This window comes from Petromyzon marinus, chromosome 4 (genome assembly GCF_048934315.1).
Source record: "Petromyzon marinus isolate PM22_M1 ecotype Great Lakes invasive population chromosome 4, UKy_Petmar_22M1.pri1.0, whole genome shotgun sequence".
Lineage (NCBI taxonomy): Eukaryota > Metazoa > Chordata > Hyperoartia > Petromyzontiformes > Petromyzontidae > Petromyzon > Petromyzon marinus.
Genome location: NC_133670.1, coordinates 10,162,889 through 10,188,239, shown reverse-complemented (window position 1 = coordinate 10,188,239; position 25,351 = coordinate 10,162,889). Strand labels below are relative to the sequence as shown.

Below are 25,351 nucleotides of genomic sequence, written 5' to 3'. Positions count from 1 at the left end.
GGGTTAGATCGCGTAAATATATAAATGTGTCGTTAAAACCCGCCACCACCCGACACAGGCAACTAGTAAGGGTTGTCACGGAAACAGAACATGTTAAAACTGTTGTGGCTTGACTCTCCAACACACCGGTGTTGCTGTACTAGTGACGAACTGGCCACGTTCTGTTTACGTGACAAATCTTACTAGTTGGCTGTGTCGGGTGGTGGCGGGTTTTAACGACACATTTATATATTTACGCGATCTAACCCAAAAACCTCTTATGGATGATTTTGGTCGCGAAAGCCTCCCACGTGTTAATACTCATTAATAACACACCCCAGTTTACATTTAACCAACAGTATGCATGGAAATGTGAAGCTGTGGGGAAATTCAGCAGTGTGGTGTTACGATCATAATCGCCTCAACACTCACGACTCGGTATTATATACGTCTCTGCTTACGATAGCGACCACTCGCTGCGACAATAAAATTACTCGGTAAGATCTGCTCACCTCGCTACACTGCCAATGAAATGTTACCCAAATACAGCGGTACCACACCTATATTTAGAGGAAAGGCAAGGCACAACTCGGATGCGGTGCAACGTTTATTTTTAAATTACATTTTTAACTGCCTTTGCACCCCCACCAAAATGCAGAAGGAACATCAGTCCCTGTCCACCTCCTCCCACCAAGCCACTGCTAAACCAGCCCTGAATCCCGTCCAGCCCCCCCTCCCCTCTCTTCTCCTCCTTGAATTCAAAGTTTAAAATAATTATTTCAGCCCATTGGCTGAGCACCAGGTCACGTGACCATTTACCAATTGACCAATATTGATATAGGCCACCCTTGTACACTTCAAATTGAAATGTAACCACAATTTGATTGGACTGGAACAAACTGAACCTGCAGGGGTACAGCCAGTTCACTATGGGGTATCTGTTACAAAGGGGGAAACATACAGGCTTGTTTTTCCAAGCCATGAATATTACCCTATACAAAAAAGTCCCTCTCCCTAAGGTAAAGGACAGGCCCTGTCCCCTGCACACAAAAAAGGCCACATATCCGACATAAATTTAATAATTTAATGCAAAAAATGCATGTTCACTATTGCACACAGGTAGAAGATTGCATTTTACCACAACAAGCATAGTCGTGATGCCCATAGCCGCAACACATACAAAACCAGATGTGTGATATCCACTAACACAACAGTGGCACCCACTGCTGCATTACTCCTGTAATACGATTAAGGGTTAGGAAATGGTAACATGACATTTACCACAAACAAAACTTCAAGTTAACACAAACAGATCAGGCAATAGAACAGTTCCTTAACTTACACCCTACACATCAGACGAGGCAGCACGGAGCCTTTGGCCACAACCTCTCGGAGAACCACTGAGGTGACGACATCTCAACAGCCTTCCCGCGTCCCTCAAGGGCTGCACCGACACCTTTGGCGAGACCCTGGACGTGAAACCCTCAGTGCACTGATGGGACTGGTATATGTTGGCACCGTGTTGTAGCATCCTTCGAAAGAGCTGGTTCACAGCCAGTTTAACCACAGCAGCCCACTGATAGCGTCTGGCTGATGCATGCTGGCCGCAGGGTTAATTTGCAGGGGGTGAAATTAGTTTGCCCCCAGGCCGAGATCACAATTGGAAGGCAAAGATGCATTCATTTGAGCTCCTAGGATCATTCAAGTAAAACCTCACTTCTAATCTTCAAATATGGGAACTATGTTAAAGATGTTATCATTAAAAATATTAAAACAAATGTGTAGTGGTCTGAAAATACACAATGTAGGCTACGTTTTCAGGCTGTGACTCTCACAATAAAGCACTTTTCTTTGTTTTACCACTGGCTGAAGTGAATTCTAATGCATCCGTTAGATATGACCAGCACTTGAACACATTTATTTAACTATTGAACCATTGTAGGACTGATGCGTAAATGTAATAATTATTCTGAAATGCTTGTATAAGTGTAACATTGAATCTAGTTAAAAAATGCTCATTCAAAATACTGTAGCCACTAAATTCTGAAGGCGTGTCTTGGCGAAGCAGTTAGTTTCACCATGTGCGCCTTCATGTAGAATAATGCTGTGTACACTTTTGTCAAGTACAGATAGTGTGTATTTGCTTCAGGCATGTGTGGTGAAAAAAATAAAAAAATGTATCGCTGTAGAGGCTGTGTTTAATATCGTACAGTGGCCGAGCCTTGATGTTTGCAGTGCGGGCTTCTGGATGTTTTGTCTGCCGCGGCTCAGGCGGATGAAGCAAAGCGTGGAATCATCTGGGGTTTGTTATATTTTGTAGGCGTGCACTTGCACAAGCCGCGGTGCATACCAGGCCATTGTGAGCACAGTTTGGGCTGTTGGCAATGTGAGTACTTAGCAGTGAATGGTGGAATTCTGCTTTCATGGGGGGGCAGGATGACCAGTCCATAATATTTCATTATTGAGCTTCAGATTTCATGGTTGAGATATCTAGATTATATGCACATTTGTGAGATTATTTAAATACTTCTTCAATGGCCATTGCATGTTTAAAATTCAGCATTACGACATATTACAAGTTACAAATCTATTCGGAGATGGAATCAGAAGTATACTGTATGATAAATGAGTCCATTTGAAAATGCATTGGCTCGGTAAAATCCATTTTAAATATAGTATACATCTGCATTAATCGTATATAGCGATTAGGATTATTTGGATTGTATATGTTAATTTTAAAATACTGTAATGGGGTTATATGTTGAAGGATTTATTCTGCAGACGGGACAGCTGTTTTTATTTTTATTTCAGTAACTGTTTTACTTCATTCTGATAAAATCATGAATATGTTTGCAATGTAACATTTCATTATATCTTTTAATGGATGTTTTTTTTGGCATGGATAAACACAATTTTACATTTAGAGCGATTACTTTTTTTTCAGATATTGTGTTACAATAGCTGTTTAAGTCTGTTAAGCTGGTTTAATAATTTTTTGGTGCATTCCTTTGTGAGTGCCGATGAGTAGTTTAACCTCGGTTGTACATTTATACTAAAACCTACACTGTTAACTATTCATAAAAATACAAATGGCAGCATTTATTTAGTTTTACCCCCCCCCCCCCCCGGAGAATTTCAGAAGAGGGAAAAAAAGCCAATGCCTGCGCTCTAACAGGAAAGGCATTGCCGAAAGCTGGCGGTAAAGGCAGCGTTTTGTTGAACTTGGCAAACGGAGAGAGCTTTGGCGCTGGTTTCGCTCTGAGCGGGTGATCCCGTGTGGCTGGCGTTTGCTCACATGCCAGTGTTGCAGGCTGACACCTGCATCTCAGACTCTGTGCAGAGGCCAGTGGACACAGAGAACGCTCTTTGCTCGCCTCGCCGTGCAGTCCAGAGAGTGCGGCGCACAAGGCCCGACTTTATGCTGCCGGTCGAGAGGGGGGGGGGTCACGATTCGGTCAACACAAAGAGGCCCCCTGCTCGTCTCCTCCGGCGAGCACATGATATGAAACGAACGGTTTATAACAGAAAATATTTTCTATCCCACTTAGTGCATAAATTGTGTTATCTGTGTCGTGTTTAGTTTTTCCCCGGTGCACTGACAGCGGCTATTAATGAAGTAAAGCATTATAAATGGGAATGTTTATTCTTTCTCCATCACAGCAATATTCCACCTTAATTGTCATAGCTACAGTTTGGTGATTAATTCTCATTGCAGTGTTGCCAGTATATAGTTTATTAAATGCTCTCTACCAGAGATGTCAAAGTAATGTATTAAGTTAGAGAGTACATTTCTCAGACATCCTTAAGGTTAATAGCATGATAGTGCTGACCAAAGCATTTTAAGTGGACATACACAGATATACACCGTCTCTTTAGGTGCATGCCTATGTGTAAATGGCTCAAGAATAGTGGCCTCCTACATAAATACACAATTACAGTAAAACCTTGGATTGCGAGTAACTTGGTCTGCGAGTGTTTTGCAAGACGAGCAAAAATTTTAAATAAATATTAATTTGATAAACGAGTAAGGTCTTGCAATATGAGTAGTACGTATACGCTTTGTCTGCCGAGCATCACGTGATCACAACTGATATACGAGTGCTTTGGTATACGAGTGCTTTGGATTACAAACACGTTTCCGGAACGAATTATGCTCGCAATCCAAGGTTTTACTGTATATTCCATTCGCCCGAATGCGCCCTTGATTACACGATATGCTAATTTACACATTTTGGTAATACTGTACGTCGATCTGACTGGAGTATATATTGCATTTCCTTAGGCCTACACAATATGTTTTGCCTCAGCCCTGTCTATTACCGTAGGCATTTTTTTGCCACAAATAGTATTCCCTCAAGCTAGCATGTTTTTTTTTTGCAACCATGGATAATAATCATGGCCTCGGCGGTAAAAGCAAGAAACCAGATTTTATGAATGTAACATTGATAAAGGTAGATTTGAAGCTTTCGGGACTGCAAGGATTCATACTCTTTGGTTTTGTCGGTAAAGTCACGTAGGTAAAATAAAATAAATGAAAACAACTAAATTAAATCACGACGTTTCGGAGGCAACACAAGTGTCATTCTTCAGGTGGAAGTCACAGCAAAATAGCTGTATCTTGATACAGCTGTATCTTGATACAGCTATAGGTAAAATAAAATAAATGAAAACTAAATTAAATCATGACGTTGCCTCCGAAACGCCGTGATTTAATTTTTCATTTATTTTATTTCACCCACGTGACTTTACCGAAAAAACCAAAGAGTATTGATAAAAGTGTCTGATGAATCCATACTGGTTAGCCCATAAATACCTGTAAATGTATTATTAAAAATGTATTCCACTTTCCCATGTAACTAATGGCCACATAAGCCTAGAGTCTTTAGGACTTGACACATTGTAAATGGACCCTTCAGGTATATTTATGGAATAAAGTAAAAAAAATAATTCTGTCGACTTAAATAAATTAAGACTTGTGAAATGTGTGATTGTCATATGTTGTTTTTACTCCCATCTGGTAGTCGTGTCATTGGTACTTTGTCCTGAACATCTATGGAAGTTATTTGGGTTAATCTTACAAATGCGTTGACCATGCTACGCTTCTAGCCAGATGGTCTGTCCAATTGTTGTATCCCATAATCATGCAAAAATAGGCTTTCTTAGCCAGAGCAGCAGATAATGAGCTTCAAATGTCAAGTAAGCGGTTGGCATTAGATTAATACGAAATAAATGTTCTAAATGGATGTTTGTGTTAATGTTTTTCTTCTTCAGAACGTCAACTTATTTATATTATGTGAGATATTTGTTTCCAATCTCAACGTATTATTGAATAAAAAAGTACCAAAATGTACTAAATAGCAATATACAGTAAATTTATGGTTCTGTTTGTAGTGGTGTAATTTTTACTTTACATTGTCATCTGAAATAATGTAATGTTTTGGCAATAATATTTTTACATGAATTGTTTTTTCGTATGCTTTTGATAAATGTTTCAGTGTAACCGTTCGTAATTATATATATAAAAAAAATTATTGAATAAATAATTTTAAACATGAAAATATGTATTCTTAACAACTGCGGATGACCTTACATCAAAATACATTTTTAGGAGCATTTTTGGTCTTCAAAGTTAAGACGGCACACGTGCCTGTAATTTACCGTATATAACGTGACATTGGTGGATCACACTTTGATTGTGCGGGAGACACCCACCTGCAAATCGCAGTGAGGTGTAAGTATGGCAAATGGGTTGCTGACTTTTCTTTTACATACTTTTTTTTCATCGTAACCTCTTACAAGCCTTCGCCTCTTATAGAAACTGCAGTTTCCTCCCGCCCGCAAAAATCTTTGACCAAACGTCTCAAACAGAACTCCTCCGGTAATCCAGCACTGTGGAGGGGAGAGGGTTAGTGCCTCACATAAATGTTGCAAAATTCCCTGCCCATGGGCTTTGAGATACCAGAGGGATAGAGTGCTACCCCCTCACATATGTGTTTTCTCCGGGTGGTCCGATTTAATCCCACACTTATAAATACTCATTAATTGGCTGAAAACATCTTTTTAAAAAAAAAACCCACTACAATACAGTGTGGTTTCATGGATCAAAACATTAATTTAAAAAAAGCTTTCGTGGTATATTTATCTGTGGGTTCTTGTGGGGGACAGTGGTTTTCCATGGCCCTCCTCCGGCCAAGATCAAGAAGGAATCGTGTGGCTCCACGTGCATCCTGGGTCCCAGCTCCAGCTGTGTGCGGGAAGCCGGGCTCATGGGCAACAGGACAGTCTGCACCAACTCTTGCCAGGCTGCATCCAGCTGCAGCCAAAGGTATGACGCAATGGGGCCGTGACGACGGCTCATTGACAGGCGCGCCAAAAAAAACTCCACCTTCACCAACGTCTAGCTGCACATTGTGCGGTTACGGGAGGGGAATAGTGTCACACAAATTGCAGGGTGCTGTTGTTATGTTTCACGAAAGCTCTTTCTTTGAAAACTATAGCAATGCTCCAACAATGTGCAAATGCACATCCGTCACGTTGTGCACAGGAGGGTAAAGGATCCCGCTCATGCCGTTTGAATTGGTGGCGCATTTTATACCACTGTCGTCAGGGTTTGCTGTTTGACCACTTTGAGTACAATGCGTTGCTGTTATTATCCACCTCTAACCTACCGCTGAGCATCATTAATGTTGTTCCTTACATCTAACAAATAAGTTATTTTATTTAATGATTTACTGATCGATATATAATCTATTTTACGTCATCTATTTGAAGATACATTTTACACGTGTAATCTATTTTAAGTGTGTAATAATAGTAATAATACATGAACATCTTAACTGTTTCCCTTAGTGGTTCAACTAAACTTAAATTTAACCGAAAATGTGAGCAGGTGGTGTTCACGCTGAAAACAATAGTGATGCCATCTTAAAAATCATTACGGAAAAATTATCCGTCACTTTTTTTCCTTGAGAACAATCATCCAGATCTGCTCTTTGGAACACTGCCAATTAAGATGAAATCCAGATGTATGTTTCAGGTGCCGTAGGAACACGTGTGATATTATCGCCAGTGTTGTAAATTAGCCAACCTTTGATTTGACATGCTGATATAAACTGTTACATAAATCTTCCAAAGATATGAATTTAATCTTATGTCATATGTTTTAGCGTGTTCAGGAATTTATTTCGTGAGGTGTGTCCCCCCCCCATCAAATAAGCAGCGTCTATAATACGCTAAATGTCAGGACACCTCTGTGTTAATTAAAATGCCAGTTATCACAGAAACTGAAATTGGCTACATGATTCGACAAGCCGAGGAGGAATTAGACATAGTAATCTTCTCTTTGTATGCGTTCGCCATCTTTGCTTTGCATAGTTAATGAAACAGATCTGAAAAATATAAAGGTAGTTAAAATTAGATGGATTTCCAAGACAAGTCATGGCAGGCTAAGCACCCCTTATCTTAAAAGATATTTCATATACTTATTGACGTAATAACATCAAATGGTAAATATATTTAGCTTAAATCTTAGATCTACATAATTAATATTTCTTAACGAGTGTCATGTGAAATGCATTTCCATTTGTAAATCCAACGGAATTAAATGTTTGGCAGTTATCCAGGCATGGTATTTTAACTGTGTTTTATCCACCCCGCTGTTTTGGCCTTCCAGGCTCTGCGATCAGAAACAATCGGCGATGTTGCCGCCGCCTACTCCTCCTTGTGTCCGCGTGGCCACGCCCATGCATCCCGGCTCCGTTCAGTCCACGCACGGGGAGATGAGATACCAAGTGTCGCGCTCTCCTTTGCCGCCCACTCCACCCGGTGTCCTCTCGAGCCAGAGCCATGTGAATCTCATCTCTCCCACCGGCCCACCTGGCTCCATGCTCAACAGAATCACACCCGCGAACCGGTCAAGAGCCTCTGTGGGAGGAGGACCACCAACTCCAATGGGCCTCCCTCCACCCGTTTCTACGCCTCTGCCCCTGTCACCCCATATTCCTGGAAAGGAGCGGAGGTTTCAGCTTTCCCACCCTCCCCCTGCCTCTCCGTTTCCACCTGTTCAATGCCAGTCCGGACAGGCTGGCACTCACTCCCAGTATCTGCCCGAGCACAGGTGAGGCTCCTTGTAAATGGACACCCGGGTCCACCCGGAATGTTTTGGCTCCTGTTTCCTGCTTAGCTAACAGACCGGAAGCATCGTTTAGCAGAGTCAATGAGGTAAAGCAAGCCAAGAGGAAAATGCCCACCTGCTGCACATTTGCTATGCTACACTGTGACAGGTTGTGGAGTAAGGTCATCTTTCTTGGCATGGAAGGGATGGGTGGTATAATGAGATCGGCGTATCGCCTGATTCTCTCTCCCATGTAGCGTGGGTGCTAAAGTGGTGTCACATCTGCAAAAGGAGTTATTTGTAAAGCATGTGCTAAATGGGCATATATATATCATCCTTGGATCGTTCCTAATTTCAATAGTATGCATCCAGCCGAATATTAAATACGTGAGCGAAAGATTGTTAATTTTGGTGAATGACTTGCAGATTGAAATGTAAATAAACCTGAACCAATATAACTTTAGCAATGTAATAAAACGTTACTTGAACACGTTATATAATTATTTAATGTAATGCACTATGGCCCACAAATTAGTGATGTTTTAAACATCTACTTACAACTACTTGGAATGCATATTACAAAAAGCAATGTGTATATAATTTTACGTTTGAGAACAAAATACATCCATGCATATCATTGGGGACACTTTGGTTTTTACACTGAGCTAACATCAGTGGCAAGTGATATCTGAACTGATCCCAGACCACCCCCTTCACAAACCATGGTGAAATATGGACAAACAACCCTGACGATTGACAGCATAGGGGGGCCTTCATACAGCAGTTCATTGAGAAAGGGATGTAATGTTCAGCTGAGTTAAACCTGATGTATTTCTTTCAATGAAAGTACTTCTGTTTGACACTAATCTTTCATATCAGCTATACAACCCAGTGGGCTCAATTTGTACGTACAGTTTTGCGCTTTGCAATATATGTTAAACTTTCAATAATTGCAAATCACTTAATGAATTAAGGAACCTAGTTACAGCATTTAAAAATCCACGAAAACCCCTCTTTATTTAAGCAGTGGGCATATTGTGAAATATGATGGTTCGTTTTGTTGCTCTTTGCATTATTCCACATTAAATGGAGCACACATAGTTAATCTAGTGAGATGTGTTGTGTTTAGCATGGGATATGTAAACTGTCACAGTGTTTGTACTAGCTCGTCTAAATTTAAGTCTGGTGAAGCTGGCAATACCATATATTTCTGTAATGGCGCAGACATTTTAAGCATGTTTGCAGCTATTTTCAGAACGTTATTTGCTTATTTAGAGTGCGTTTTGCATATATTTCCACGCAAGTGAATGCATGCCTTGCAGACTGAAATTCGATGCCGTTCATATATTTCCATCATTTCATTGTGAGACATTCTCCCATCTCATTCGCGATGGCAGGGTGCAACGGCAGTTGTCGGAGCCGTGCCACCTTTACCCAGTGCACCACGGGGCGCCCTGTGTCGAGCGGCCGCCGTACCAGCGCCAGATGTCCGAGCCACTTCTGCCAGGGGCCCCCGCAGCTCGGCCTCTGCCTTCGCTCCCGTCGCAGGCCCCGTCCCTCCCTCAGCTCCCACAGCAGGCCTCTTCCCTGCCTCGAATCCCAGCCCACGCTTCAACTCGGCCTCAGCTGACCCTGCCAGCACTGTCCCTGCCGCCTCCGCCGCGTGCGTTCAAGCAGGAGTACCGCGACGCCCTGTACGACCGCGGCGCTGCTGGGGGTGGGACGGACGGGCCTCCTGAGGCTCCCTTCCCGCCACCGCCGCCGCCACCTCCATCCACGCACATCAAGCGAGAGCCGTCCGACTTCAGCTATGAGCACGGTCAGCAGGCGTCTGTGGCTGGACGTTGCTGACATCTTCACTTGTCTTTCCCCCAATTTGCTTCAGCTATGCGTATGCGCTTTTAGGTATTCAATGCCAAACGTAAAGATATAAGGGGAAACATTCGTAAATATGGTTGCTAAAATCTTTTCCTGAGCGCAGGAGGTTTATTTTCATACTGAAGAATTTCAAGACCATTTGGCTGAAAAGACGAGATGTGTGTTTCGTCTCCTCTAACTCTACAATAGAAGAGGGGATGCAAGCATATAAAGGGAAATATTGAACACTCGATATAGTAATGGTTTCAAGTCATTATCAAGTGTGCTTTTTTTGATGCTGAAGCTGGCTGATAGATTTTAGAACTGCTTTACAACTGCACGCTGCTGATTCAAAGAAATAATTGAAAGTGAATTTTTTGTTGTTGTCCATAAAGCACTTCATGAACCAAAACCACAGCCAAGCAATCAAACAGAGTGACTGTAAAGAGTGGATCAAATATTGGTAGCAGCTTGTGATTTATGCACGCAAGCAAATCCAACATTTGTTATATTGTATTCGAGATGCGTTCCTCCTCTCGCCACGTTTATATAACGAATCTCCATTTCAAAAGCCTTTTCCCAAAACAAATTCCCACTAAAGATTACTTAAAATATATTTATTAGCCGCCAGCTGTTCAATTTGTAGAAAGCCGCGCAAAACCAAAGTAAACATTGACTTGATGGCACAGTGTATGTACAGAATTCTACCTGTTTATTTCAGGAAAAAGGTGCAACTAGTTGCTTGTCCATTAACAGCCGAATGCCAGCTCCACAGAAATCCCCCAATGCAGATTAATCAATTCGCTTTTTCTCGGCACAGAAGGCACATTGCCCTTGAAGCAAGCCATCCAATTGGAAATGGCTCTCCGAGCCTCCATTTCACATCTTCGGTTTTGTTGATCGCAGCACTGTTTTGCGAATAAATCTCATTGATTTAAAGATGACTCTGTCACGAGTAAATTATGCATGCTTATATGCACGGCAAGCATTTATGCACAAAAGGTTAATTTTCGAGTAAAAGCTTTCTTCGGTGTGCAACATTCTCGCCTCGCAGTTTTTTTCATATGTATGCATTTTCGTGATGTACATTGCACACTCTACTCTTTTAATGACAGAGCTGCAAGCGTAAAGCAAACGTGTGCGTATGGCGATCTCATTAATGCCTCACGCGTCACTTGTAAAATGCATTCTATTAGCTGAAACGTTAAAGGCACTTGTTGCTTGTTCACATTTTCCAGATCTTTCCTGCTGCCCATCCACATACCTGACAGGAGACAGCCATGCCCATTACCCAACCATTCCAGAAGGTATGCTTTTTGATACTATCAATACTTAAACCAGTAAAACCATTCAATGTGCCGCTGTCATGCCAATCTAAAAAATACTTGTGAAAGTTACTTCCGTAATCTTCCATTCTAGTTTAATTGTACGTCGTCGCCATGTTCATCCGCCCATGGGTCAATTTATACCGAGTAGAGTTCTACGTTGCTGTGTCCAGTGGTTGGCAATGTGGCTAAGTGCATGTGTGCAGTGTTGAGATAATGCTTCGTTACCTGCATGTGCACCAGCAACCAAGATTGAGAATGGGCGTTGGCAATGCCCAGATTAAGCTTACCTCCTGTGTGTGTATACACAGACCTGACATATACAGGATGGTCCGTTTTTATAGATACTCCACTAAATTAATAGCACAAGAGAACTCTTCTTATCTGTTTTGATATGGGGGATCCATATCAAGTATCCTATTATATGCAGGTTATCCCCGGGGTTTACCCCACTTATCTGTGGATGTTTCGGCCTCGCTTTGCGCTGCGTTGCACCGCTATCCGAGTAGATAACCTCGCATCCAATAAACCTTCAGAGCCAGGGTGAACATCTGACTCCAAATGTAATTTATTGAATTGAACGAGGTAAAACTGATGGAAAAACACAGCACAGATACAGCATTTGTTAATACTTGGGAGATATCAATACAATGAATGAACACTACAGCATCATAACATTGTCTAGGATAACATGAAACTCAACAATAGATCCTGGATGGAGCAGGCACCTACATTAGTACTGAATAGCTATACAAGAGAATAAGCTACTGTGTTAAGGGCACATCGTGTGATCTCCATGCTGCAGCCTAAATGTACAGCACCTACATATAATACTGAACTGTGGATGAGATATTTCATCATCCTTGCTCTCAAGATCGCAATAAGGTTACATGGGTACGAGTCTGACTCGACTTATTCAATTACAAGGTAACATTCACAATAAGGCAAGTTGCAGGCTTCGTTGTTAACTAGGCCTCGTTTTTATCATATCAATTTAACAGCATTATAAAGGCATTTACAGCATTATAACGGTCATTCTAACATTATAACAGCATTTCCAGTATTATAAGACCATAAACGAACACAGACAATGCTTCTTAAAGTCCCACAATGAAGAGATGTGATCACCGAGACGTTATTTGTGCCTCCATGTGTACTCTGTGTAATGGCTGACACCCGCGTGGTTGAGAGAGAATCGTAAATCGTAACTTCCTGGTCACGTAACCAAACTCGGCATCAAAAACAGGGAATTCCCTGTGTACACACGCCCCCACTCCTGCCGTGGAGCAAAACACCTACCGTGAGGCAGAATAGGGTAGGTAACACATTCCTGCGGAGGGAGCTGGTAGGAACGTTGGGTTGCTCGGTCAATGGCCAGGGTCAACGGCGGCACCACGTGGTGTATTCCGCACAATATTCCCGACTGTGAGGGCGGGCACAAGCCGGCGTGAGTAGGTTAAACGTTGAGTTTTATAAGGGCACCACGGGGTGACCAGCCCCTCCCCACCCAGCACCACCCCTCCCACCCCCCACCCAGCCCCTCCCCACCCAGCCCCTCCCCACCCTCCCCTCTCCACCCAGCCCCACCCCTCCCATTTTTGGATGCACGACGGAAGGATACAATAATCCCCTGTGGGCTGGTGGTGTAACCAGGAGGTTCCCACCGGTAAATTCACGGATAATAGGATACATTTGATGCATGGCCCCTCTTATCTGCAACGATCCTGGATAAGTAGGAGCTGTGATATGCAGTGTTTGCCAGATAAATAGACAGCCAATGCTCGTGGATAACCTGCAGATACTAGACGTTATTTAGTGAGCAACTCCATTTATCGGTGTAATAATTGTGCTTAAGTGGAGTCTTCAATCACAGCAGGAGGATCTCTGAAAAACGGTGCGTTGGCTTTTGCACAAAAACAAGCTGTGCCTCAAAGACATGTGGTTCTCTTCATATCTCCGCATGGCTCTGTGTCTCTCCTTGTGTCTATCCGAGATATACAAGGGGAGACGCAGAAATGAAAATACAGAGACAGACGCACACAGGGACACAAGAAGACATGAAGACAGACAAAGCCACACAGCCAGACAGAAACACCCATTCGTGTCAGTGGATTTGAGCAGGACATGTCATGTTAAGAAGGGATGGTGGATGATGGTCAAGAATAATAATAATCGCGCAGCAACCAATGAATGGAATTCACGCAAGAGGCCGTCCACCAAGGATGTGGAGTAAGGAAATCAGATCATGTGCAGGTGCTGAGTGACTTATTGCATCCAAGATTGATTAGGAGAGGTGGCAACAGCTTGGAGGGGGGGGGGCGAGGGGGCTTTCATCCAGCAGTGGATTGACCATGGGTGTCGGTGTACTGTGCAACGAACCCGGTGACCCGAGTTTGATTCCTAAACTAGGGAGACAAAGGCGGCCGGGCGTGGTGCTGGCCACCCGCCCCCTCGTGTACTCTGTCGGCCTTCGTGGGTAACAAAACTATTAGGCAATTATGCCTCTTTCACATATCTCTGTCCCTGCACATAGAAAAAAACAAGTATTTTTATTCAGCAGCCATCAGCAGCGGTGGCATACTGCATTTGCCCCAACAGTCTGTAAAGGCTTAATGTGGCACTTGTGTCTTTGTGTGAGTGTGTGTGAATGAGTGTGTGTGGTGAGATGGGCCTTACCATCAGCCCCACCAAAACTAAGCACCTGCCTGGGTATTTTGTACCATCGGACACTCCACCCCCACAACTCCCAATCGGTGATGGGGCAGTTGTGGAGAGAGTGGAGCGTTTCCCATACCTGGGCAGTGTGCTTATGACCGGCTCCAGTTTAACAGCAGAGGTCTCACTCCGAATCAGTCGAGCGGCAATATCTTTCCATCGGTTGTGTAACGCTGTGTGGAAGCTACCTGGTCTGTTGCTCCACACTAAGCTTCAGGTCTTCTCGGCCACGGTCATTCCCTCCCTTCTCTACGCTTGCGAAACGTGGACCCCTCTAATGGAGCATCTTCACCGGTTAGAAACATTTAGGCTAGCCTGCCTACGATCCATCCTGGGTTTAACCAGGCTGGATTGTGTGAGGAGCTCACAAAGCCCTGAAAGATCTGGGCAAGGTCCCATCGGTGAGCTCCTCCGGCAGGCAATGCTGTGTTGGCTGGGTCATGTAGCCCGCATGCCCAGCCACCGCATGCCGAAACAGCTTTTGTTCGGCCGGATCGAGGGGGCTAAACGGGGGTGGCACGGGCTAGAGAAGAGATGGAGTGATGTGGTACAGGAGGACGTGGAACTGAGTGGACTTGCCGATGACTGGTACCAGCAGTGTCAAGATCGGCCTCTGTGGAGGAGGCTCGTGAAGGACGCTACTGGGCAGTTGGAGGCAGTCGCCCTCCAACAACAACGGAGGGCGGAGGAAACACGCTCACAACAACGAGCGGCGCGCCGGGTGGCTAAAGCACAGCAGGTTGGCAAAGTAGGGGGCACAGGTGGTGCATCAGCCAATCATCTCAGTCATCTCAGTCAGTCGACCTGTGGCACCTGGGTCTGCCCCGTGACCTCCTGCCAGCGGGCGTTCAACACTTCTCGTGGCCTCAAGGTGCACATGGCCTGGCACAAGCGTCGTGGTGATGTCACCACCACTTAGTGGCGAATGGCGGTTGTTGTGTGTGGTGATCTCATCGGTGAACAAGCACATTGTAAGCCATACACCAATGTTCCAAGAGTTGAGTTGGCCGGTCTTAATGCCTTTTTGTTTTGGGCTTAGTGTCCATTGAGATTATTATAGTGGCTGATTCTCCACTGTGCTGTGCTTTATTATAGACGGTGCGAGTTTGTGTGTGTGCCTGTGTGTGCCTGTGTCTGGAAGTGATGAGTGGTGTGTCGTGGTTAGTGTGTTGCGTTGCGAACCAGGCAACCTGAGTTCGTTTACTGCCGATGAACAATAACATTGGAGAATATTCAAACTGGTTATGGGCCTCCCCTACGTCTACTCATTTAAATAAGTATATGGTAATAAGTATACGGTATGGTGTGTAAAAATTGCCACTGGGAAGATTATAAGGGGGCTAGGCGTGGTGCTAGCCACCCACATGCTCGTGTGTCGTTCCGGTCTTCATAGGCGCTCGCTAATAACTGTCTGTTATAGGCTATACAGTGGATCTTTGTCTCTTGTGTGAGGAGTGGTGGCGAGATGTTAACTACCTCGCCTGGTATGCAGGAGGTCATAGGTATATTTGGAGTTTGCATGTTCTTCCGGTGGTCACTTGGATTTTCTCCAGGTCCTCTGGTTTTTCCCTCCACATTTAGAAACATGCGTTTAGAGTATTTGGCTGCTCATCAATGTTCACATGATATGCCACTTCAATTGCAGTATCATTTGTAACCAGGTCACTTATGAAACAGAGCTATATAGCTCATTGGGCCTTACCTGATGAAATAGTTTAGATTTTGATTTAAAGCTTTCGTGACTGCAGTAATTCATATTCTTAGCTCTTTCGGTAAAGTCACGTTGAAGGGAAACAATAAAATAATAAAATATATAAAACAATAAAAATTCTCACGACGTTTCGACCATTTGTGTTATGGCCGAAACGTCGTGAGAATTTTTATTGTTTTATATTTTATTATTTTATTGTTTCCCTTCAACGTGACTTTACCGAAAGAGCTAAGAATATAGTTAGTTTAGTTAATCGTTTTTCATGGGTTGATGCAATTTTCTAGGATTTTGGCGATCTAGTTTCTATTGCTGCTCAATCACACAGCACCAGTGACAACCGTTATCTCGTCTGTACCATCACGGAGTTGACTCAACACAAAAGCATACTTGACGTGGTGTGTAACATCAGCACTTTTTGAGGCAAATGTGGCTGGACATTGTGCTGGCCACATCACACCGTCATGTCCCGTTTCAACCCTGGCAGGTGCTCACTGCAGCACTTTCTTTGACAGTTTATAAAGGTTAAATTGAAGACCTTTGTGCGCGTGTATGGAGAGCTTTATATATGTACACAGATAATGAGTGTGTGAAACATAACAGGTTGCGGGCCATATAGATATATATGAATAAGAATCACAGTGTGGGTGTGTGCTTACGGGGAGCGGTAGTGTAGCAGTTAGCGCGCTGCGCTACGAACCCGGCGACCCGGGTTCGATTCCCGCTCACGGCCAAAACCGGTGACGATTATCTGAACCGATCCTGGGCCTCCCCTAGGTCGACTCGGCCTCAAATGAGTACCTGGTGCGGTGTGTAAACATCGCCACCGTGGGGAGACAAAGGCGTGGTTGCTGGCCACCCACCGCCTCGTGTGCCGTGCCGGACTTCATAGATGCTTGCTAACAGCACTTGCCCCAACAGCATGTTAAGGCTATACGGGGGATTTTTTGCCTTTGCTTGTGCACAATAAAATGTTCTGTGCTTTGTCCCGGTTTACGTTCATGGGAACAGCCAGGTGCTTTGCTTGGCAAACAGAGGGCAGGCGTGCCCACATGAGGGACTCTTTCCAGTTGGAAAGTACCGTACAGTGTTTTAGGGGGATATTGCGAAATAACGAGCGAAAACAAACAAACCCAATTCTTCAACATAAAGTATTGTGTTGTGCTTCCTTTGATGCTTTCGTATTACATTCGTGTGCAAGCGATACTTGGCTTTTATTTATTTTCAAAACCACGTGCTATATTATTGCACTCTTATGAAATATATACATACACCTTTGCAGAGATTGAGGTGTTAAAACTATCAGTTCACAAAGGAGATTTCTAACACTACATACTTTTTGTTTGCCTTCTATGCCCCAACCAAGCATTTCTATCCACACCTCTTCCCTCAAATCTCCCTCTCACTGCTCTTAACTATAATTGAGATAAATAGTTGACAAGAGCACGACTATGAAATGTAATCTCATGCTGAGACAGAAAAACACTATTGTTGACATCTTGGCAGTTGGCCTTTGCAAGAGCAATGACATATCATGATTGAGAAACCTCAGCTAAACTGTTCTACATTATGTTATTTTATTTGCCAGTGTGAATGTGATTTGATTACATTTCTGACAACTGCTAACAACACAGACACAACAGTAGGGCATGCTATTTAGATTGTACATTCTAAAAAAATCACATGGACACAACAAGAGGACAAGCTGGCGAGATTTTCCCAAAAAATGCAAAACGACTTTCTGCATTCACCAAGAAACTCTCGCCTAAGTCCTTGCCTCGAAACTGTCAGCAGTGAGCATAACCACACACTTTTTAACATCGTGTCTTGCTCATGTCTCATTTGCCATCAGGTTTTTGCAATTCTATTCTTGGATGTGGCATGTGAAGAATACGGTATACACCTTGGAGTATATTTGTTGCGGGTCAAATTGTTAATGTGTACATCCCAACCCACAGGATGTGTTGTGGGATAATTTAAGCACTGCCTCAACGTATTGATCGTCAATATCCCACAGTCACTGATCATATTGCCATGCATTTTAATGACAGTGAGCAAGCATAGGCACGAAAGAGAATAAACGGTTCGACCCCCACACGCTTCTTCAACGCACATGCGCTTGCTCTGGCTACGTGAGCGTGTACAATTTAAATTAATGATAAAGGTTAAGTATTAATTTGACCTGGTTGGACTGCCTGTTGCAGGGTATCTGGTGGAGGGCAGCAACTTGAGATGTGTGTATGACGACACTTGTGTGGTGCCAGAGAATTATGAAGGTGAGGCGTTCACTCATTTGACCCTTTGGTAATTCAGAGATTTTGCCTGCCTTATGCAATGCCCAGCATTGATGGCGCTTTACCATCTCACTCTGTCTACCGAGCAGAATGAAGTGTCGTGATCGGAGGACTTCGCACTGTTGAAGTGCGAGGTAGCTGAAAGATGTTGCATTTCTTACATTTTCCCCTGGATTTTGCTGATGTGTGCGCATTATATAAGTAGGCAATCTAGACAATGTAATCTTCTCCAATGTTACCAAAAAGTTCAGTGCAATTCTAAACTATTAGTATATTCAGATTATATGTACATGTCTTTTTCGTATGAAAATCCATTACTGTAGTGGGATCCCTTAGTTTTTCCTGCAGGCCTACCCACTCATACAATGCAATACTGGCATTGGAAGAGAAACGAATCCATTTATTTTTGCAGAGAAATCCACGAGATTGAATTAACCAAGGAATATTACCCACAGATAAAGCGTTCAATATCCTATTCCCACCTCCAACGTAACGCTATGACTCCAAACATGCTAACAATACCAATTATCCTGAGGCGCCAATGTTTTGTGACGCCAAAGCAAGTGATGTTAAATTAGTCACAGAATAAAAAAAAAATACAAAGAACAAGCCAACAACTGAGTTATGTTCCTGATGGATCCTATTCTACGGGGATTTGGAGTGTGAGCTTTCTCACTTGTCAACAGCTTGCCAGCATCAACAAACTGCCATTGTGCATGTCCACACAAGGCTTTTTGATGCCTTGAGGTGCGGTCCCAATTCAGATGATGTTTGCCTTTAAAGACGCGTGATATTTTCCATTTAATTGCAAGCATGAAGTGTGAAGTGTTGCTTTGCCTACATAACAAAAAATTGAGCCAAACTACACAAAATATATGCCTGAACGTGTGTAAGAACAATTTATATGGAAAGGAGATGTATTTGCATTTTCAGAAGATATGGAAAAGGTGAGAACCCCAATTTCAGTCATGTATTAGAAGGAAGAAGCGTGTTAATTTATAAGGTAGACAAGGTAGCATTCTCTTCAGTCAAAAAGAACCAATGAGGAAAAAAACCCCGTGAATGTCTCCTGTCGTAGAATAAATACCAAATGGAGATTATAAAATCAATACATTGTCAGTGTTTCTATTGAGATGTGCTAATTTGAAGAGGTAGAAGACATTTTGTGCCCGTTCCATCTTTGGTAAATGGTCACCTGGTTACGTAGACTCTTCTTGTCTTTGACTTGTGCCCACATGGCCCAGTGTATATGGCCATGTGTACAACACAGCCCGTTTATGAAACAGCGACAATGAAAATGTCACCTGTGCGCCTGCAGGTGTGCATGTGGGATGACCGTGTTCTGTCTCTATTAAACGACAAAACCCAATGTCATTGAAAGCTGTCTCCGAGTCCATTCGACGATGTGCATTGACTGCGTGGCAAATCTTTAAAATGCTTACGTAACATCGGCCTCGTCGTGCATGAAGACATACGGTATATGTAAATGACAGTGTTTCGAATGCCGTAATGGTCTGTGATTTTACTAATGAGTGGTAGCAATCCAGGGACTGTTACCATTTTCACCATGTCAGTTTCAAGTCAATGCCAATTTACTTGTCAAGGAAAATGGCGAAAATGAACCAGGTCTCATGTGATTACTGGTGTGGGCAGCGATTGCTGCACATGCATTATTATGGAAGCCCTCATTACCAACTCGGGGATAGAATTCCCGTAACATTATAGCACTCGCAGTGCTCGCAGTAAAGTACGAACTCAAAAAAAATCAGCCCTTCATGCAGTAGGGCATATTTTGCAGTGTGTTTCAGCGGTTGGATAATTTGCCAATTACATCAGCTCGATGTAAAAAAAAAACACCTCTCGAGGTCATTAACTTTAATGTCAAGGGTGCATTTGTTTCAATTTGGCCACGACACAACAACAGTAGTTTTAATCCATTGGTAAAATACCATTTAATCTCTTCAGAAATGTACCTTTGTTTTTGATCTTGCATCGTAATCATCCACTGCTGGACGAAGGCACCCTCACACTGCCGCCGCATCTCGCAATCTTGCGATGCGGCAAAAGCCATCCAACACCTGCCAGCGAATTTGATTTCATCACTCCGTCTCCTCGGTGGGTGTCCTCTCGGACACGGTTAATTCCTTGGCTGTGATTCCATTATTATTGATGGGTACACTATGTAACACAATTTATTGTTCCTGGGTGCCAAGTGTTATTTTTTAATTGCTTATGCCTAAAAAGTATATAAAATGGCTATTATTCCCCACAAACTTTGCTTTTGTGACCAGGACTTTATGTGAACGAAAGACATAAATGCACAGCACGTTTTCTCATTGAAAAAATGTTAATTTCAAAATATCACTGTCCTGGTCACAAAAGAAAAGTTTCGTGGGCAATAATGGCCATCGTCTGTACTTTTGAGGCATAAGCAATTAGGAAATAACACTTACTACACAGGAAAAAAATGTTTGTACAGTCATTCGCCATCCCTTCTAGCCATGATGTGTCCTGCCCAAGTCCACTAAACTTTTCTTGATAGTTTGGATAATGTCAATAAGCTGCCTATGTTCTATATCATTATAATGCAAGCATGCATCTCTCAATGTTTCTTTGCACACTTTTCAGCGTTTGGTTTATATATTTGTTTTTAACGACCGTGTTTCTGAAGCATGTCATAGCCGGTAGTACACACCGATTAAAAAAAATATTCTTTAGGCACATTGATTTCTATTTTCAACTTTAACTTTACAAAATCAATTCAACCTGCTCTTGTCTGCCTCTTTATTTCATTTGTTTTATTTCAGTTCACTGTAAATAGCTGTCCAGGTACATACAATACACTCTGCTGTGATTTCCAGTTGTGACTCCCTGATAGACATTTGTAATTGTTGAGTGAACTCATTGTGCTTGACCTTTGTTTGCTCATATTTATTCCAAGCCCAACCTTGCAGCCTTCTTTGATAAATTATTCTAACATTTCCTGAAGTTCATTCCCATTGGACATTCTCATCACTCGTGTGGTCGGCAAATTTAAGATGATTGATATTTTCTCCATTACAATGTATGCCTTTGTCTCTCCAATCTAAACAATCACCATAACCAACTTGGCCCGATGAGGCCTTCATCCAATAACAGATCGACAAATAACTTAAAATATCAAAATATGAACGCATAACAAGTGATATTTCTATTTGTTTTCAGTATACACTTTTAAATAATAATTATATTTCAGTTTGCTTTGGGAAGCCTCACTGACTCTCAAGACTCTTTCAGGAGGGAGTCCTGCTACATTGGGATATTTGGCTGAATGAGTAATGAGTGTTTGGCTGCTTATGGCAGGAAACCAGAGAACCTGGAGAAAACCCACCATACGTAGAATGGGGTGATTTATGTATCTATGTTGAACTTCTTCCACACCCTACGTAGCCAACCGTGCTGATCGGAGGTGACACTCAAAGCTCCGCACAGGCAGATTCAAGAAATCATTGCTGTACTTCCACCTGCTATTCCCAAGCAGTGTCCATTGACTAGGCTCCACCCTGACATTGTAAATTCACAATATTTTATCTGGGCAGGGTATAGAATAGGGTTATCCTCCGCAGGTAGGACAACTGAAAGTTTAGTCCTGGGGATTAAAAGAGCACAGCCAAGGAAATTCTCCTCGTAGCCCACAGCAAATCACACCCTGCAAGTCTCTCACTCATAAGGGAGGTTTTGTGGGTTAGATTAGGTAAATATAAATGTGTGTCGTTAAACACGCCGCCACCCGACACAGCCAACTAGTAAGGTTTGTCACGTAAACAGAACGTGGCCAATTCGTTACTAGTACAGCACACCGGTGTGTTGGAGAGCAAATCCACAACATTTATAATCTGAGTACGACGTTTCGCCAGTAATCACAACTAGCATCATCAAGCTGACAGCCAGATTTGTGGAGAAATCCCGTATCATTCCTTAAATAGAGAGTTAGATGTGATGATGTGCAAAACGTCGTACTCAGATTGTAAATGTTGTGGCTTGGCTCTCCAAAACACTGGTGTGCTGTACTAGTGACGAATTGGCCACGTTCTGTTTACGTGACAAATCTTGCTAATTGGCTGTGTTGGGTGGTGGCGGGTTTAACGACACATTTATATTTACTCTATCTAACCCAAAAAAACCCTGTTATGGATGATATCGGTCGCGAAAGCCTCCTACTTGTTAAACTAAGTCTCTCAATTTGTAATCCCCTGCCTACAGTTTACTTGTGGTGGAGGCAAGAGGCCATGTCTGTGTCAAAAGTGATTACAATCATGCACAAAATTCCCACTAAGATACACCTCATTAATGATCGCTATCCAAAATAACATTTTACAGTTCACACGATCGTCTGCGTACGTGACAGCATCCCCATCAGGACGGTGGCATTCATGTTAATAGTGAAACGGCTCGTGTGCATGGGAAATACACTTTTATCGGGGAAAATGGTACCCTCATGGCTCTTACAGTCTTTCTGGAAATCAATTTAGCCTCACAGCAGCACTATTCGACAGGTATTCACGCGTTTTCATGCAAGGCATGGTTTACAGAGAAATATGACAAATATAAGAGAGCATTTCATCGCTGTGCGTTTAAGTGAACAAATAAATAGAGGTGTTGATTTGAAGCTTTCGTGACTGCAGGAATCCACACTCTTTGGTTCTTTCGGTAAAGCCACGTAGGTAGAAAATAAAATGAAATTAAATCACGACGTTTGTGTTGCGCCCGAAACGTCGTGACTTATTTTATTTTATACCTCCGTGACTTTACCGAAAGAACCAAATTAGTATAGAAGTGTCTTTTTGCTCTGCATCCTAATTTGAAGTGAGTTTCCTAACCGTAGTTCGTTAAATGGATATGTTTTTATTCAATTGGTTAAATTGTTGCATGTCGTAAAAGGATGTAATTTTAAAAAGCCTATATGAAAACCTTCCTTTCTAACATTTTGCACGTCCCAATATTACAGTAGCAATTCATGAACTGCACTACTGCGTAGGTTTTTAGCATTTGTGCGCGAAAGCTCTTTGATGTGTCTTTTCGTTGTTTCGCGTGTTGTTGAGTATGTTGTCCGATGTTTCGCTCCACGTGGTGAAAACATCTTCAGCAACTGAATTTTTTATTTACCGAATAAGCTCCCAGCATGTGGAGACGATCGTTGGACATTGTGCCAACTAACACACGCGGTGCAAACCCGACAATACATCGGTGAGTAAATCGCGTATTAGAGGCTTGTAAATTTGAAAACAAAATAAGTACTTAAAATTAAACCCGAACAAAATGGCCTGAGAGGTTGCTTCAATGAAATCGATGCAAGAGCTAAAAATGATCTGTGAATAACCAACGAGTGTTCTGCAGCAGGCCCCCACATAGTTAATCAGATCAGTGTCATCTCACAAGAACCACACGCTTATAAATGGCCCTTGCTTACGATACTGGCAGAACATTGCACATTTGACCATTTGATACGAATGCGGTTTTATAGGATGACCGGTCACAAGGCAGGAAACTTTTTCGGGAACATTATCCTGAAACTTGACTTGAGACACTGCTCTGTAATCCACTCTTATGGATCACAACGAGTTTTATTTTAGTAACATCACGAGGAAACCTTGTCGGAATTGGCTATAAACAGCGCAGAGCTTAATCGCACGTAATCCTGCCGTTTCTTACAAAGTGCCGCTTGGTTTATCCTGTGAATAATGATCATAGTGTACGTGGTGTACTAATTAGACAGACGATTGTACCGCATGGTTGGAATGTTTGGCCACGTATAGTTTATTCATTCAAATATAAAGCGTGCGCCATATACTGAAAGTCTTGATTAATCTTCAGCAGTACTTAACGGAAGCATTATAAACATTCGCACCCAACATGCGTTCAAACACCTGGGACTGTCTCAAATCTCGATGGGATGTGTCGCCAACTCCATGGCAGACACGTGGAGGTTGAAAGGCATGAGATACGTACACATGATGACATAATCACACTGCCAAGCATTTGTCTGTTAGTGTTATTAACCTAGCTCAGATCCTCTGTCTAATCATAATTATTTAATAAGTATGTGCTATGAAGGACAATTGCCAGAAATGTCACCTTTTATGAATGCTTTCTTTGAAGGCAGTCTTATTGACGAATGTGAGTTTGTGTACGGTACTTGACGGTTGAGAGCAGTGTTATGTTAATAACAAAGCAGAACGTGGATATCTGTGAAAAATAGCTTAATACCTCATCATATTCCTCAAGTATAAATATTCTGATTCTGCTTGTCATGTTGATTACGTAATTCCAAATGTGATGGCTCTGTACAGGTAACCCTTTATTTACAAAAGGGATGAGCTATATATAAAAAACGCATAAAACAACATTTCATAAATCAGAATGGCTTTCCCCATTAATTGAATACTAAACAGGGGGAATGCGTTTCGGACAGTCATTCCAACTCTACTCCGAACCAAAAATAAACACCTTAACTACTTTTTTACATTTCCAAAAATAACATGAATATTAAAATATTGAATGATTCCTAAATAAAATATGTATTCCGGGAACTCGCCAAAAAGATCTGCATGTTGGAATGACTGGAAAGGTGACGTGGAGGCGTTACTGTTGTAGTGTAGAAATACCGTGACGCTGCGTGGATGGATGATAAGGCCCTCCTGGTGCTTGTTGGATCTAATGGCCCGTGCCATGTGAAATGTTGTTTACACGGAAATTCGATTTCGTTAATCGAAAACTGTCCGTCAAACCGAACGTCCGTAAATCAAAGGATACCTGTATATGAGCATCCCGTCGCTTTGTCTCCGATGATCTTCTGCTCTCAAGTTGTCCTGAAAAATGCATAAAAAGTGTTCTCTCAAAAAAGGAAACGGTGATTGATGAGCCCATTGGCCTTCTGTGTTGTCACTGCAGCTCACTTGCGCAAGTGTATTGATGAAATTCACACAGCGAATGGTGCAGTCCCACATCCACTCATGGGTTCCATTGAAGCTCAATGATTGAGCGAAGGGAAGAGCTCCCATAGTGCCTTGTTACCGAGCTGTGCACGGGTGATAATTGTTCCGTGCCTGAAATGTCTGCACGTGGAGTGACCCAAACTCATTATGTAAAATGATAGATGTTGACACTGACAATTGCGAGTTGGGTGGTGGAAAACCTAATAACATCCCGAACAGAATACAGTCAACATAACCAAGGATGCTTGATAATAGTTACGTGTGTTTGATACAGTTTAATTTTGAACAGTCTGAACAGTGAGAATGGGAATATATTTGGGTAAGATTTTTTTTTAAACCAACATTGTCACGTGTGAAGTCCCAGCTATTTCAGTGAATTTTTCTAT

The 25,351-nt window shown here is 42.6% G+C and overlaps 1 protein-coding gene and 1 long non-coding RNA gene across 3 annotated transcripts in view; one reads left to right on the top strand and one right to left on the bottom strand.

The window, feature by feature from the left end:
- Positions 1 to 25,351, top strand: part of LOC116938746 (ETS translocation variant 5-like) — a 56,292-nt gene that overhangs the window by 24,627 nt on the left and 6,314 nt on the right. Inside the window, exons 5-9 of one of the 2 annotated variants that reach the window (XM_032946324.2) lie at positions 6,145 to 6,304; positions 7,652 to 8,095; positions 9,490 to 9,911; positions 11,188 to 11,256; positions 17,902 to 17,973. In XM_032946324.2, coding sequence (XP_032802215.2) covers positions 6,145 to 6,304; positions 7,652 to 8,095; positions 9,490 to 9,911; positions 11,188 to 11,256; positions 17,902 to 17,973 — 1,167 coding nt within the window. The remainder of the gene's footprint in view (positions 1 to 6,144; positions 6,305 to 7,651; positions 8,096 to 9,489; positions 9,912 to 11,187; positions 11,257 to 17,901; positions 17,974 to 25,351) is intronic. The other variant, XM_032946326.2, reaches the window with a different exon arrangement.
- The window catches only part of LOC142907091 (uncharacterized), a 33,762-nt gene continuing 32,174 nt past the window's right edge, over positions 23,764 to 25,351 (bottom strand). The window contains exon 4 of the long non-coding RNA XR_012930793.1: positions 23,764 to 24,839. This is a non-coding gene — a long non-coding RNA (uncharacterized LOC142907091). The remainder of the gene's footprint in view (positions 24,840 to 25,351) is intronic.